Here is a 16481-nt window from a genome sequence, read left to right as displayed (position 1 = left end):
CTGCATGGGAAATAGAAAAAGGATTTTTTGGTGATGTTTGTTCTCAGACTGGATTAACATAGCTGATTGTGATGTGGAAAAACTGTTTTCTTGAGGTGTTTCTTTAAGTTTCTCAACCTAGGTATTTATATCTTCTAACTGATGTGACAAAACTGGCTGAGAGGAGTGGCTCTTGCCCAGATGGGATTAAATGGAAAAAGCAGGGATCCTAAACATCTCCTGGTGCCAGTTATTTTGTCTTTAACTGTTTGGTAGGCAATCTTTTCCCTTTATTTCCTCTTGAATTACTGGCAGCGGAACGCATTTCTATGCCCACGTAAGGCTACAAGCAGTTTCCACGCTTTGTTCAGCTGCGTGAGCAGGAACTCGGCAGGACACACACGCCCAGCTCTAGCGTAAGCGCGTCAGTCGGATAACATGTAGTGCCACGGCACAAGATATACTGCAGCTAGTCTAACACAGGCCTCTTGGCATGTCAGGTGAGACATTTCCCCTTCAGTGTCTCTGTTGCTGTGTTTCCAGAATGATGAAATTATGACATGGCATCAATGATGATATTTGCAGTCTCTTCCCTGCAAGTACTCCTTTCTTCTGGGGCCCATTAGAAGGCAAGGTTTCTGCTTCTGGGATTAGGGACAACTATGTGAATTCTGACCATGCTGAGTTGTTTTGACACCTACTTTTTAATTTTTTTTATATTTTTTTTTTAGATTCACAGGGTAGGCTTTCTCAATCGTGCAGTACGGTTGGATCCCCCTTTTCCAAAGTTGCTCTGTGTCTGAGATTTTCTTTGTATGTACTTTACTCTGGAATTTGTCATGTGCCTTGAGGTACAACCTCAGAAATAGCTTTCTGTGGTCTGCATAGGGGTGATCTGCCTGAAGGGAAAAGCTATGTGTGGGACACAAGAGAGTGCATGGTTTGTGAGGGTTTATTCCCATGGATTTTCACAAGGGAATTACTAAGAAAAGAAAAGCAGTTAATTGATATTACCACTGCTGTATCTTAAGTGCTTTGTGAACTGACTTTGAATTAATCTCATGGTTTTTTTATTATTTATGATGGGAGAATTGAAAGATATTTTCTGTTTGACTAGTTAGGCTTTTGGCATAAACCTTTTTATAATACTGATGCAGTCATTTCAGCAATAACACTGAACTTTAATTAGCTGGAAGAAACGACACACCCTTAAATAAAGTGGAGTTTTTCACTATGAAAAAATTGCTTATCGGAAGTAGAATTGTCATTTTGTTGAACTCCATGAATGTATACAGTCAGGTAATGGCAGACCCTCTTTTGAGGAGTAAAGGCATTCCAGAGGGATGGCAGGAAAAAGGAGGAGGAGTAAGGGAAATGATGAAGTTGATTCATGAAATCTGCAGAATCTGCCTCAAGAATAATTTTTTGAAACCAGCTTTAAAAAGTGTATTAATTAAAAGGTCGTTATAAACTTAGAAAAAGACTAGTATGGGCATTTCTATGTGTTAGCACAATCATAGGTAGGAAGTAGTGTACATTGCATTTGACAGGAGGCGATATGATTATGATGTTTCTTTCTGTGCAATCAAGTGTTGTAACATGTTGGTTTTCCTATTATTTAGTAAGACGTGCAAAATGTATCTCCCATGAATATACTTACATGCTGACGTATTCATGTAGTAGAGTGCTCACAAAATCAGCAGACAGAAACCACTTGGGAGGAAACAAGTCCTCATGGACTTGAGGAAAAAAAGAGAAAGGTGAACAGAAGATAGATATATAGGCTTAAATGCTGCCATTGAAACCTAACACTCACTTTAAATATTTATACTGAAGCCATTAAGTTGGATCCAGTAAATAATTTAAACTGTAGCACAGAATACTTGAAATGGAATTGGAATTGAACAGAAATATCTGAAGACTTGAAATACCATCCAGAGCCCTCTAAAATCACCAAAAACTAGAGGATGCTGAACTGCCAGACCTTAAAGGGGTTTCAACCTGTTTCTCGCTGGGGTGTTAGTGCCTTCCCTGGGGTCTGAGGATGATCCATTCCATCATTTGAAGTTAAATCCCTGAATCCTGTCCTGCACCTCGTTGCGGCTCCTCACCGCTTCCTTTGAAAGAACTGTAGCTGCTGCTTACCCTCCTGTTCCAAGCCTCCTTTGTGCAAGGTGACTTTCTGATAGGAATCTCCTGCTTTTTGAGGAATCTCCTGCCCTGACTGTTCATCAGTCTCTGAAGCAGTGTGAAATCCTGGTTAATTCTATTCTCCGCCTGATGGCTCAAAGCCGCATCTGTCACCTCTTTAGCCATCTGGCTGTGCAGTCTCTTTTGGAAGCTCTCTGTGATTCAGAAGGATGCAAGGAGAACCAAAACAAGGCAAGCATGTCTTTGCTGTGGTTAGGGTCACTTAACTGGGGGAGACCTGAGACCTGGTTTCTGCTTCTTTCTCTCAAATCCTGTCACTATGTTTAATGCAAGTAGGTGAAATGACACCGCTTCCTGCTAGGAAGTTTGGGTGAGAGGAGATCTTTGGTTTTAAGGATCCCATTACTAAATACTTAAAGCTTGAGTGTGTGCTCTGAGGGGTCTAGTTACTTAAAGCTTTGGCTTTCACTAGGCAGGTGGGAGGAACTCTGAATTATTTTTTAGGATGCAGTACGTACTACTTTGAACTGTGTTCGCTGCAGTAAATCTTGTCTGACATATATCTTGAGTTACACTGACAGTGCATCTGAGTCAGGAATTACTTGTAACTCTTTAGGTGGTTAGATAACCTATTTATCACCTATAACAGAAGATTAATAGAAGGACAAGAAATGTTGACAAAATAAAAGATTTAGTGTGCTTTTGCTAATGTTGTCTCCTCTTGGGTCTCTTGCAAATCCTGATCACGTTTGCAGAAATCCAGAGAAAGCTTTACCTAGACCATTATGAAATTCCACTGGTGTGGTGCAACATTTTGAAAATGTTTTTTCCTCTAGTCAGATAAAGACAGCTGACTGTATAGCAAAATGGAAGGGCAGGAGTGACAGGGAAGAGATATACAAATTGATTACATTCGGTGTGGAAAATTAATGTGCTTCATTCACACTGTGTTTAAATGGGGAGGAAGACCAATTTGTCATTTAGATTACTTTATGATTTAACAGTGGAAAGAATGGAAATGAGATATTTTTTTTTAAAAAAAAAGCCTGAAAAATGAAAGCAAGGGAAACATGGCATGCTAGCTTGTTCCATGATGAACATACTTAGTGAATTTGCCTTTTCTTTTCCAAGTGAAAAATTTTGCAGGAGCAGAGTTTGAATTTTTTGTTTGTTTGTTTATGAATGAGTTTATTATTTGCTGTGAGTTGTTCATTTTAATGAATTACTGCTTTAATTTTAGGTTCTACCTATCTAAAAGCACTTTAAGTACTCTATAAATTGGCAGAAAAGAGAGAATGACATTTTTTGGACAGGAGAACAGTTTTCTTAAGATTATCAGACAGCAATGACAGCAATTTTGTGCATTCTTTTGCAGACCTGTGGAATTGGTTCCTTTTGGTCCAATTAAGATAACCTAGGAGCTCATGGTATTTCATGCTGGCAGCTAATAATCCTCACAGCCAAACGTCAAATCAAGGGATTCACTTGGTCCAACACTTTCCAGCTATGCTGTTTCTCCCTGACTAAGCTCCCTGTAACAGTGAAATATAGAAATAAGATGTACCCAGTGAACAGGGTAAGAATTTATCTTTGCGTAATCATCATGAGTCCAGGTATGCTTTCCAGCGAAGGGCAAAATTTTAACTGCCTTTTCAATCATTTCTCATGAAAAATAATGCTTTTGGAATATGCATTGTCTTTCTTGAGCGTATTTATATGGAGTAGATATTTCCCCCTTTTCTTAGGGAGATCTGTTCAAAGCCCAAAAGCATTTCTGTTCTGCTGGTATACATCCATCGCAGGAAGATAACAGTATGGGTGTTGGGCATCTGCATTCATTTAGTTCACAGTGCATAGAAATCACATCACAGTGGTAGTAAACGTCACAGTCACAAGGCAATAATAGCTCCTCCTGATTTTGTCAGTTAAGGGGCCTGTAAGTTCATAAACCTGCTCTTGAAGCACATCTGATCACCTTTACTTTTACCGTGGTCTAGACCTCGCTGAGGATTGGTCTTGGGGTTCTCCAACTGGTACTCCCTTTGTGTGACAGTAAGCTGCAAGATGTATTCCTGGCCAGCCTAAATCAGTATCAAATCAAAGCAGCCCCCACCAGCCTGTGCCTGGTGTAGACAGCAGGTTTTTAGCACTAGCTGTTTTTTTTTTTTTTTTTCCAATAGATTTGCTGCATTTTCACTGCTATGCTTGTTAGCACAGACATAACTATATAACACCCAGGAATATTAGAGAACAATAACAGTTTCACATAATTATGTCATTTATAGCCCTTAAACGTTATCATACATCGTCATCAATGTGCCCGTGCCCCCATATACGTGTCTGGTTTTGAAAGCCTCAGAGATATTCCCCCAGATCGCACATTCGTTAACAAGGGTAATATTTGACCTGGTATGTTTTTAAGGAAGACTATAAAAACTGTCTGCGCTATGTTACGGTAGCTAAACCCTTTGTCTACATTTAATGGCCAAAAATCCTTGAAAATGTTATTAGGTACTGAAATACAGTGCCCATCTCAAATACGGGGTCCGCTGGAAGAGCTCTGGTGGTGCAGAATTACTGCAGACTCTTTTCCACCGGTGCTGCTCCTAAAGACGAGGCTCTTGTGTGGCTTGAAGCACAAGCAGGGACATGCTGATTCATTCTTCTCCTTAATCACCTTCCTTCGACAATAGTCAGCAGTGGAAATGGGCTGTCCAGGTCCTGTGGTAGGGGAGCACTTGCCAGCTGGGTGGGGGTACAGCACCGAGCTTCACAGTGTGCACGAGACTCCCGCACAGTACGTGTGTTTTCTACTTCACTACAGCGGCGTAGAGGTTGGCCTATTTTCTTAATTACCAGAGGTTAAAGTGGATTAGTGAGAGGCAGGTTAGGATAACTGCTGTTTTTCCAATGAGGGTAGAGGTTAGCAGCTATTCTCTTTCATAATAGTAAAATTTTGACCTTGTATGTGAAGGAAAAGCTAAAAACCTGTTGGAATCTCCTTGTTATCTCTGGCAGTAAGCAGCTTAGATGGTGGCTAACCATCTAGATTGTAACATTGGTTGCTATGATTTTGCCAAACTAAACCACTTTAAGAGATGTTTGTCTGTAAGGGAAAAAAAAAATCTTCATTTGATGAGAAGTGCAGGACAGTCACCCAGGATAGCTCTTGTTGTTTTTCTGAGAATCAGCCTAAATCCAAGTAGCATATGAATGTCTACAAGCTGTAGCCATCACTTTTCATACTTCCCTTCCCGCCTTCTAACTTTTGCAATGAACAGGCCGAGGGAAGCGAGGGAAAGCAGTTCAGTCATGGAATTAAAGACAGCGCAACATTACCACCTTCTGAAGATGCCTTACTTCTGAGTGCTTAGTTTAGCAGCATCTCGTTATTTTAATCCAATAAGAAATTCCTCTCGTTTATATATGTGTGGTGTCAATATACCCTTCAGTGAAGGAGGTGGTATACCTTAAACTACTGGCAACTTTATTTACTCATTTTGCATAGTCATTATGGTGCAAAGCTTAATATGTCAAATGCAATTTCTCAATCAAGCATTGCATTATCAGCGAGTTTTTAGCATCATTTGAATGTGCCTTAAGTTAATATTTTGAACAAAAAGAAATACGGCAAAATAATTCTAAAAAGTTCTCAGTAAAATACTTTTAACTTTCCATTTTTACATATGTCACTCTACAAATTTTCAAAACTAAACTATTCTGTTTCTGTTTAAGAACTTTTTTAGTATAGGAAATGTAGAAGAAATCTACAACAGTTTTGATATGAATTATGCAAAACCTTTCACAAAGACTTATTTTCAGCTTAGCATTTTTTATTTTTTCCCTAAAAATGTTTTTTCTTTTTGCTAATTTATTGCATTATAAGTAAACCTGCTATTTAAGAAAATCCTTTAAAGAATTTTAATGGATCTTTGGCTGATATATGCACAGTGTTGGCATAAATTTCTGCTTGGTACATCTGTGCGCTGAAGGCTGCAGAAACAATTCTTTGCTAGAGAAATATGTGCTGGGTATTTAGAATACTGCCATGTAAAACAAAAGCATAAGAATGACTGCACTGTTAGAGTATTATTTCATACAGTTTCACAGTGAGCTTTCTTTAAAGAGAAATAAATATTCTGTGATCTCATTGTGTAGGGGTATGTCTGTAAGCATATATTACACACACAAATTTTGTATATATGAATCAGATAATCTTCTAAAAGCTCGTGTGCTGTGTTGTCTGGTGTACACGTGATTTATAGAGCAAAAGCTCCTTTGGAGCTTTGAACTCATTCCCCTTAGACAAGCAAGGTCCTGTTCCTAGGCAGGATTCTTTAAAGCACTCAGCTGTTGAATCTAAAAAAAAATTAAAAAAATAATAAAATTATCCAGGCTCAATTTGTGACTATAAAGGGATTCTAACTAAAAGGATTTGGCCAAATAGCTGACTCCCCTCCCCTCCATTTTGAGATAGTCAAAAGTATTGCCCTGTAATGAAGGGCATTTATCTACCAAAGGACCAGACGGCTGAGAAGAGCTGAGTGTGTCAGTTCTGTATGCGTGTCTGAGCAGCTGAAACTGCAGCTATTAACCATGTAGTGCTGTACTACAACTTGTAAATAAATCAGAATAGTTTTAGCAATTTATGGCTTTTTTCTTTGTAGTGGAAAGTGTTTTTCTTTTTTTCATTCAACTAATTTCTAAGGTATGTAAGCAAATTTTACACTCTTTATAAGTTCATCCCTGTAAATAGTCAGGCTGATGGGTTAAAATTTTGAACACTTGTGATCATGGGGGAAGATGGGAAACCAGAGTGGAAGTTCTCTGCCTCTGACTTGGTTTATCTACAGTTCAGGTAACTCTGTGTTTTGTACCCCTAGCTCAGTTGCCTTTGTACCACATGTTTTTCAAAACCTTTATTTACAATTTATTTTCTATCATTTTTGATAATTATGATGTACGTGATAGATAAATACAGCAAAGGGCAAGGATGGACAAAATTCTGATTTGGTGCTAATGGCTGAGCAGGATATTACAAGTTATCTGGCCCAGATCTTCAGGAGATGTTTAAGCAGTCAGCCAACGCTCTGTTTCAATAGCTGTCAGGCACTCATGTCTCTTTGAAGACTCTGATTGTGAGTTTAGGTAACACAAATTTATTTTAAGCTAATTTCTTCTGGCTAAACAAATAATGAAGAGCAAAATTGCACCAAAGAGCATTCAAGTTGATGAAAACCATGCCTTTGGTTATTTTCACTGGACTTTAATTCCATTTGAAGTTTGGTTTTATTCTCATTACATATTTCATGGTTGTAAAGCTAGAAGAAGCCATTAGATTATTGAGTTCAAGCTTCTGTGTAATGTAAGTTCTTAATGTCACTGTGTTATTTATACATTTAGCTTCTGTACAATGAAAGCACAAATAGAATGTATAATGCCTGTAGTGTTCTCCCACAGAAGTATTTCTACTAAAGAATACTTCTATTCTTTTCCAATTTGCAGTGTCACTTTATCTGAAGGTCCCAGTGGAGTTTTAGGCCTGTATTTTAGCTCTTAAAATAATTTTAAACAGTTATGCAAGTGGTAGAATAAAGGCACTTGGGTACAAAGCTTAGTTGTCTAATTTCTAAATAGTTTAAATGCTAAGCCTGTAAAATAAATTATGTATAGCTTGAATGTAAATGAACAAAGAATACTAGTTTTCCTTTGGGAATTATCTTTAATTTAAAAAGAAAAGTGTGGTTTTTATGTAACTCTCAGCTGGGAATGCATTTTTTAGCAAATCAGCTATTCAGTGTTTTGAAAATGTAGTTCTGCTTAAGCTACAGGCTCAATAAGAAGTCAGCATATAGCCAGTTCCCATTTAAGAGCTCAGCCACTGATACACCGAGCTTGGTTGGCTTAGTAAAGAAAAGACTGTAAATGGAGTTCTTACAAAACGCATTCCAAAAAATTAATGTGTGCAGGATGGAGGCTCTGGGTATTTTCTTCTCCCCTGCAGTCCCATGGGGTATGAGGTGCTCTATGGGCACCACCGCAGACATGAAACCTGGGGCTTCTGCACCACGAATCCGGAGTTTCAGGTTTCTGTTGGTGTTTATGGGCTCTTGATAGATATAGATATATACAGATGTATACAACAAAGGAGCTTTGTTCTGTTTTTCCGTTATTGTAGAATCATTTACTTAGGGCTCTAGGCTACACCATGGAAGAACAGCGAAGCTGCTGGGTTTGATCCATAGCTGTTTTGCGTAGCCGTTGGGTTTTGCTCCCCCCTGCCTGCAGGCTGGGCAGCCCCATGCTGCACAGTGGCCGGGCTGTCTCGTCTCGGGGTGCCTACTGGGCTCTCTTGGGGTGCCTGCCGGGCTGTCTCGTCTTGGGGTGCCTGCTGGGCTGCCTCCTGGCCTGCGCCGGGTGCCGCTGCGCTCCGAGGAAGGTGGCCCTGCGTCCCTCCCTGGCCGCTGTGAGACCACCTCACCTCACCCCACCGCAGGGTGCCCCCAGCCCTCTTGCTGCCCCAGGAGTGGCGCGGCCACCGCTGAGTGAGGGGTGGGCAGTTCCTCGGATGTGTTCAGACTCTTCTGCATGCACGTACCCTAGGCTGCCCTTCTCGAGCGCTGAGTTTCTAAGCTCTTAAGTTCTGTTTGTGTGGCACCAGCAGCTGTGCTGGTGTGGCCACTTCTCTATTTTGAAATAACATTTCTCAGGCTTCAGCTTCCCTGCCCTTGCATACCAGTTTGACACTTAGGACGTTCAGTAGGGCTTGGGTGCTTTGCTGTGTTCTCCTGGGCTGGGGATGGGAGTTACTCTTTGCTGTGTTGAACCTCCTTAAATTCAGGAGTTCAGTTAAGGCTTCTGCTCACCCCAGAGCTTTCCTGCCTGCACAGCAGCGCTTGCCAATGAAGCTGTCACTGGTTTGGATGGGTGAATGTTTGCCTGATACGATCAGGAGTCTGTCTGGAAGAGGGGAGGGCCACCGAGACATTTGGGCAAGCGTCACAGAAGAAAACCATCAGATTGCGACACTAGGATACTGATCCCTTTTTGCAAAACTGCAACATGAAAAGCTCTGTATCCCATTATGAGGTAACAGCAGTTCTGGGAACCACCTCTCTCAAATCTGCGTACAGCTGTGGTTCTCGTTTTCCCAGATAACGCGGCGATCGGCTTCAAAGGGGCAGTGAGGAATGGAAAAGAGGAAGGGCCGTGACTTTTATGTAACACCTGCCTCCTAGAAAGTGTGTCCATGAGTGTCTATGCTGTGCCACATGCACGACTCCAGAGTACTCAAAACTGTTCTCTGAGCCTCTTAACTGTGTAACTTGAAAGAGTTATCCTGGGAACTTCGTGTGCTCTTCATGCTGGATGTTTTCAGCTCGGGTTAATTCTGTTAACTTTGACTATCTCGTTGGCATCACATACAGACTAAAAACTACTCAGCTCATAGAAAGAGCACTGGTGTTTGTCTTAAAGGTTTTGTCGTGTGTAAAAGGGAAAAACTCTTATTTCTATTGATTCACCTTCAGACCAAATAGCAAATTCAAAGAGAAATAACTAAGTGAAGAGAAATTGCTAAGTGGCAGAAGGGAACAAGGAGCGTGTTTCCTGGGCCTCAGTCTGAAAGGTCATATACCTGGCGTCTCGTGAATGTCAAGTCTGAAAATGAAAAAGCGGTGTAAATAAACCAGTGCCTTTGCATTGCTGGTTGGCACGTTCCTTCACTAGCTCTTGCTGTCCCTCCTGTCAGGATCTGTCACTGTGAGGGAGATGATGAAAGTCCCCTTATCACACCGTGTCGCTGCACAGGGACCCTGCGCTTTGTCCATCAGGCCTGCCTGCACCAGTGGATTAAGAGCTCGGACACGCGCTGCTGCGAACTCTGCAAGTATGACTTCATAATGGAGACCAAGCTCAAACCCCTTCGGAAGGTATGGTGCTTTTGAATTTAATTATCCTCAAATGTCAAATGGCCAGAACAGCTGTGCAAAGTACTGGCACAATTAAAGAAACATCTGCCTGTCCAAAATGGCTTTGTATTTACTGCTGTTAAATCAGTCCCAGTGATTTTAATTTCTACATTTAAGCTGGTTAATTTACAGCAGCAGAGGCTTTTGAGTAAAGACTCTCTTGCAAAACTCATGCAGTATAAATGCACAAGCAATAGTCTTTTGTCTTTTGGATTTTTATCTTCAGCTTTTTGTTAGTGGCTTATCTGCCTGTGTTGAAGCCAGAAAGTAATGGTACTTGTCACATTATGCTCCTGAGTAACACAGGCAAGTTCACCCCAGTAATTTTTATGCTGAGCCCATAACTTCTGGTTGAGAATGATGCTTATACCAATGTGGGGGGAGCAATTATGGAGTAACACAGTCAATCAATTTAGCTGCATCTGTTCTAACTGTTACACTTGTGGGCAAATTAATCACTCATACATTAAGATTAGTTAATGGAATTTAAACTAAATCAGGACAACTTTGCATCCTGAAAGTCAAGTGTGTGTTATCTGCATTCATCTGTTTTCAAGGATAAGTCAATATAGTGGTATGTAGGTTGTCAATATAGGGAAGGTGAAGCGTTTGGTAAAACATATGTGGGTTTTGTTTTCTCTGGAGTGAAAAGTTTCCTCTCTGATTTTTCTCTAAAAATGCTCTCATTCATTTGGGGTTTTGTTGCATCTTTAAAGTTTGAGTCAATTTAACAGGGCAAGTTTTGATTTAAAATAAATTTCAGTGGGAGAACCCTTGAAAAACAGGTAGAAACTATTAGCTCATAACTAGGATATGCACGTGTAACAGTGCATCGATAGTCATTTTGATGACAAAAGACGTTTTGTTTTTGTCAGCCTTGCACAGGTAGCAGCAGTTCAGTGAAAGGAGAGCAAATGGAATTCCTTTTAATTTCCCATCTAGAGAAATTTTCGAGTAAGTCCCTGATGGTAAACCACTGTTGAAGAGAGAATTGGGATTGATTTGACAAGCAAAGCTTGTGATAGGAAAGGACACAGTTCTCAAGTGCCAGGTAGATCTTGCCAGGTAGGCTGGAAATTAAAACAGATGTAAATAAACTAATGGTTAAAAATGTAATTATATTGACTTAGGTTTTGGTAATGGCAGATAGATTTTAACTAAGGTGACAGGAAGGAGATAATTGTATAAAATCCCTGGCCTGTAGCGTATCTTTGGGGGATTTTTTCTGTGATTATGTTTCTATTTTCAACACGAATTGCTTTAACCTTCCATCTAACAAGTATGGTTGCAACAGCTACTTCCCCAAGAGAATATACAGATATCAGTATTTTTAACAAAAGCCTTTTCCTGACTGTGTTAGATAATAGAGCAACTTATAAAAGATGGAAACAAAAATTATGGCATTCAAGGAGAAAAGGAATGAAAAACGTGCATAACTGTTGATATCAGAAGTAGGCACTTATAAATGTCTGTGTGTGGTCATTGCCACCCACTCTCCCTTTTTCTTCCTAATTGAAAGGAATTAATGGAATACTGGCAGACTGAGAGTGGTAATGCAATTCCTGCAAGTCTGTAATTTCTTAACTGAATGATTACCACCTTACTCAGCTTATCCTTGGTTCTCAGGTATGGTTTTTTTATTTCTGACATGAGAAAGATAAGTCTCTTCTTCCAGACACGATATTTTTGTTTCTGCTCAAAGCAGTACTCAAAGGCAGTTTATCTGCCTGGCAGTAAATGCTGGCAGCATTCCCCCCCTTCAAATGCAGTGCTAACAAATATTTGTCTGTATAGTATGGACAGCATCTAATTATAGATCCTTTCTTATAATGTACACCCGTTTCAGAAGCTAAAATCAAATCTTTCCAAAGATTTCAAAGTTAAAATGAGTTATACTTTTTGCATCTATAGCATTCGATAGTATCACCCTTCATAGGTTATACTAAACTAAATACATCATCCCTAAATAAGTGTATGCACTACCATCACCATCGTTCACAAATTTATGAAACACTGAACAGTGGATGAGAGGCTGTTTGTAAACCAAGCGTTTTGACAGCTGCAGCGAAGGCAAGGTAGGGGAGGAAAGGGTGATCGTCAAGAGACCTGCAGGGTACGTACAGCTGACTGGTAACTTTCCACTCAAATGTCTTCTATAAAAATCACTGGAAGTGTGTTATGTCAAAACCTACATATTTTTCAAAAATGGAAAGTTCCGGTGAAACACTGTCAAATTCCTTGCAAGTTTGTAAGCAGCCCGGTAGCGCAGCTGCAGGGCATTCCCCAGGAGGCCAGGTTTTCAGAAGGTGGCACGGATACTGGTTACCTGTGGGACAGGCAGCTCCTAAAGCTGAAACTCTCCACAATCCTGTCGTCTTGATGCAGGACCTGAAGAGCACTAGAGACTGTAGGATTTCCAGATCTTCTTGAAGGCTTTAGGTGGTGCAGAGGCTTGGCTCAGGAGAGCCTTCCATCTCCAGCACTAAGTCCAGCCTAGCAGCAGTGAATTAAAATTTCCCAAGTCTCTGCAATTCTCTGACCATAATGGCAAGGACATTATGAACAGCGGCAGTTATATCTGGAAATGATGCAATCCTTGTCAGCTTTGCCGTCTGCCAAGTGGAAACAGCAAAATTGACCAAAAAAATGTATTTATTTTGCTAATAAATTTTGAGGCATTCTGAAAACAAATTTCATTTCAGTGTTTACTAAATAAAAGACCACAGGTCTAGCTCCATCAAAAGAGTACCTATTCAATTCCATAAGAAACTCACTTTTTTTAAATAAAGGTAATTATTTCCCCTAAAGTGAAAGTTTCTGCCCAAGTCCAGAAGATGCCATTTCCATGACCATTAGACCTGGATTTGAAGTGACATTCTACAAGTGAAAGGGTCACATTTCTCAATCAGTTTTTATTTTTAATCTTTACCTCACTCATGATGTGAGATTCTAAAGTTTGATTCTTGACTGTGCATTGCTCCATTATGATTTTTATCATAATACATTTGCAACTTCCCAACGGTTAGTCTCCTGAAGGGAAAAAATTACAGACACAGGACTTAATTACAGGTATCTATGCTTTTTGCAGTATCACAAAAGCAGAATTTAAATATAAAACAAATTATTTGATTCAACTGGTGAATTACCATGTTTATTCGTGCCTCAGTCTGTCATGCGCTCTCAGTGTTTCCTAACAGTTTTTTATCAAAGTCCAGGGGTTTACAGCAAAATTGTTTCAATATCATGTCATATAGCTGTTAGCACCCGTAAGTGACAATGTCCAGCATACTAAGCTAACATAAATCAAGATACCTTTATTAAATCAGTAGGCTCATGCCAATATGCAAGTTATTTAATTGCAGAATCCCTGAAAGCACAAGACATCAAATAAAACTTAGTTTAATCGTTTTAGTGAGTCTTTGCATTGAAGTAATCCTTTTAAGCATTGATCAACAGGCATTGCACGTGTTTCATGTACTTGAGCAGGTCTAATTACTTGGCTAAATATAAATTTAGAGGTTAAATATTACGCATTGCTTAGTGTGTCTGTTTTATTTCTCATGTCTGTCCATGGTTACAAATAATGCAGTTGCATTTGTAACTTTACTTTTCAGCATTTGCAATCCATAATGCAGAATTTCTCATTTATGTAGTGGCTTTATTTATCATGGAAGGAATTAGAAAGTGGCAAGAAGCTTGTGTGAGTTCCTTATTGAGCTCTCTCAGGTAATAGCGTCAGCCTGAGAAAACCACTTCATCTTTAAAAAGGATGTAATCCTGGTAAAGTAGCACCTGCATTTCATATTTCTTGAATTTGGTGTTTGAAGCGTAGTAGAAACAGGAACTGAATGAAAATACTGTGAGTATGAAATGGATTAAAGTGTCAAATTAAAAGGTGCTTAAAATGCAGAAATGTCTTCAAATGAAGGTTTCTCCACAGTGTGCTGCTATACTTCAAAATACTTTTCATATTTAAATTTTGTTGTCCGTTTAAGATGCTGGTATCTGATGGAATGTTTTACTTTGATGCATTATCCCAACAGGTTATGCTGTGGTGTCAGATACGTCTATTTTTTTTCCTGATTTTGTTTTATATTTGAAATTCTTTTCAAATAATGTCTTATTTATGAGGCATAAGCAGTATTCCACAGTGTTACCGTGTAGTTACTCTTGGTCATTAAGGAAAAGCAAGTGAATTTTTTGTTTAGGGAAGCATTATGTACCAGTTGAGGTTGATCTTCTTTCACATAGAAAAGGGTATCTGAATTAATCCCTTTTGAAAATAGGGGATTGGGAGTGTTCGTTTAGAACAGAGTCATAAGTTTCTGTCAAATTAAACAGAAGCAAAGCCAGTCTTAAAATACTGGTAACGGAAGAAACTTTATGTTGTTTATTTTGAATTGTGTGCATGTATCTTCTAACATACTTGTTTGATCCTCTTTATTCGTATTTGCTTATACAGTGATAAATAGTACTTCTAAATGTGGTAATAGGTGCCTCTCTTTGGGTTTTACACCCTTGAACTCTGTGCAACTTCTTGTGTACCCAGCTGCTGCCATTAGAGAAGGAAGGAATGCTCTCTCTCTGCTTGCTATCTTATATTTTATAAATAACCGGATGTAATAAGAATGATAAATGTCCATGCTAGCTTTAAATCTTATATAGGATTAGAGGTTTAAGTCCCAGTTGGAAATAACATGGTTCACAAGTGTTCAGAGCTGGGTATTTGGGTCCTGGCGAGAAGTTACGGAACAGGCTAGCTCAGGTCCCCGTACAAAGCCAAACACAGTTCAGGCAGGTGAGTGCCCTGCGTGGCTGGATTAGTGATTAATGGGTTAAATCAGTTTGGGGAAGGTTTCAGCTATTTGGTATGATGCTGATGTAACTATTGGATCAAAAGCAAATACTTAGTTTACCATAGCAGGTTAAAGATAGCCTGTTCGCAGCAAAGCCAAGGGTCAGTAGGAACTCTGTAACTGGTTAAGACAGGGTCTGAGCCAACAGACAACTTGTGGGTGATGCCCAGCTGTAAAGCAGAGAAATGGGCAATTCCACAGGCTCCTTAAAAAAAACCAAACACGTGAATCAGCTAGGGATGCAACAGAAGACAGTCAGAATGCTGCTTTGAGAGCTATGATAGACAAGAGGAACATCTAAACTGAACCTCTAAGTCCCATTTCTCTCCCAGACATAATGTTTCACTCTGGAGCAGGGACACATCTGCTTCTGCTCATCGTTGGACTTAAAACTCCATAGGATGCTTTTTTTTTTCTTTTTTTTCTTTTTTTTTACAAAACAGTTGTCAACTGCAGTACTCTAAATCCAGTTGTTCATTCCTAGTTCTGATTAGTTCTTAGCTAATGTGTGAGCACGCCAGATTCATCTCCCTTCTCTGTGCTCAATGCAGCCATATAAAAAGAGTAAATCTTAAAAAATATAACTGCCTGCAGGAATTCATTCATAACTGGATGCTTTGTGGATAAATCTTTTTCTGTAAAATCTGGTAGCATGCATGGTGAATTCAGTGATGGCAAAATATGTTGAGGGTGTTGGTTTATTTTGGGTTCAATGCTACCTGAATAATTCCTATTTACATTCCTTATTTAAGAATATGGTGATCACTGCCAGAAGTGGTATAGTCTGCAGAGACATCTTTGTCAAATCCTACTGTGAAATTAAAAGTGGTCGCCAGTAGAAACCTCTTCTCCTGCCAGAGCAGACTCTCAGAACCAGAAGAGACCTGCGGTCTCGCAGGAAAAAACAGAAACTTGGAGCACTCATTACTGTACCACTTGCTGTTCACTTCTTATTGCCCTGCGCTGTGAAGTATGAACCACCTGACTTTTTCATCATTTTTCTAATAAGGCTCATGATAAGAAGCGATAGCTAATATTGCATAGGTCAGGTAATGTTGACTTGCTGTGGGATTAGTTCCCTTTTAACTCAATTTGGTGAATACTTTGCAGTCCTTAACATAGAAGAAGAGCCTACATTTCCTTTTGATTTCTGGTGCAGCTACACGGTGTTGTCAAGGCAACCTGCTCTGGTGTTATCTTTCTTCCAGAAAACTGTCTCAAAACATTGCTAGCCTCAAATCATTTCTCGTAATATGTGGGGTCAGATACTTCACCAGTATGCACAAAGGCACAAAGCTATTACTTTCTTATTGGCTATCATGTCGTTATGGTGAATAACCTTGTGCTCAAGGGAGAATGTGTATATTAAAGCTTTTAAAGTAAAAATAATGCTATAGCATTTATATCCTGTTGTGAGGCCTCAAGGATGCAAGGGGCTGCTTTGTTCAGATGATTGTATTCCTGGCTTTTGAGAGACAGTAGCAGAGCATTACTGCTAATTCATCTGTATATAGATAGCGTGCTG

General features: G+C 39.6%; 1 protein-coding gene across 8 annotated transcripts in view; it reads left to right on the top strand.

Annotated features, from left to right (window-relative positions):
- The window catches only part of MARCHF1 (membrane associated ring-CH-type finger 1), a 259414-nt gene that overhangs the window by 218251 nt on the left and 24682 nt on the right, over positions 1-16481 (top strand). For all 8 annotated transcript variants that reach the window (XM_080371104.1, XM_080371101.1, XM_080371105.1 and 5 more), the window contains one exon: positions 9881-10061. In XM_080371104.1, the coding sequence (XP_080227230.1) occupies positions 9881-10061 (181 nt within the window). The remainder of the gene's footprint in view (positions 1-9880; positions 10062-16481) is intronic.

The sequence above is a fragment of the Falco punctatus genome (genome assembly GCF_963210335.1).
Source record: "Falco punctatus genome assembly, chromosome: 1".
Lineage (NCBI taxonomy): Eukaryota > Metazoa > Chordata > Aves > Falconiformes > Falconidae > Falco > Falco punctatus.
This window is presented reverse-complemented; position numbering and strand designations above follow the sequence as displayed.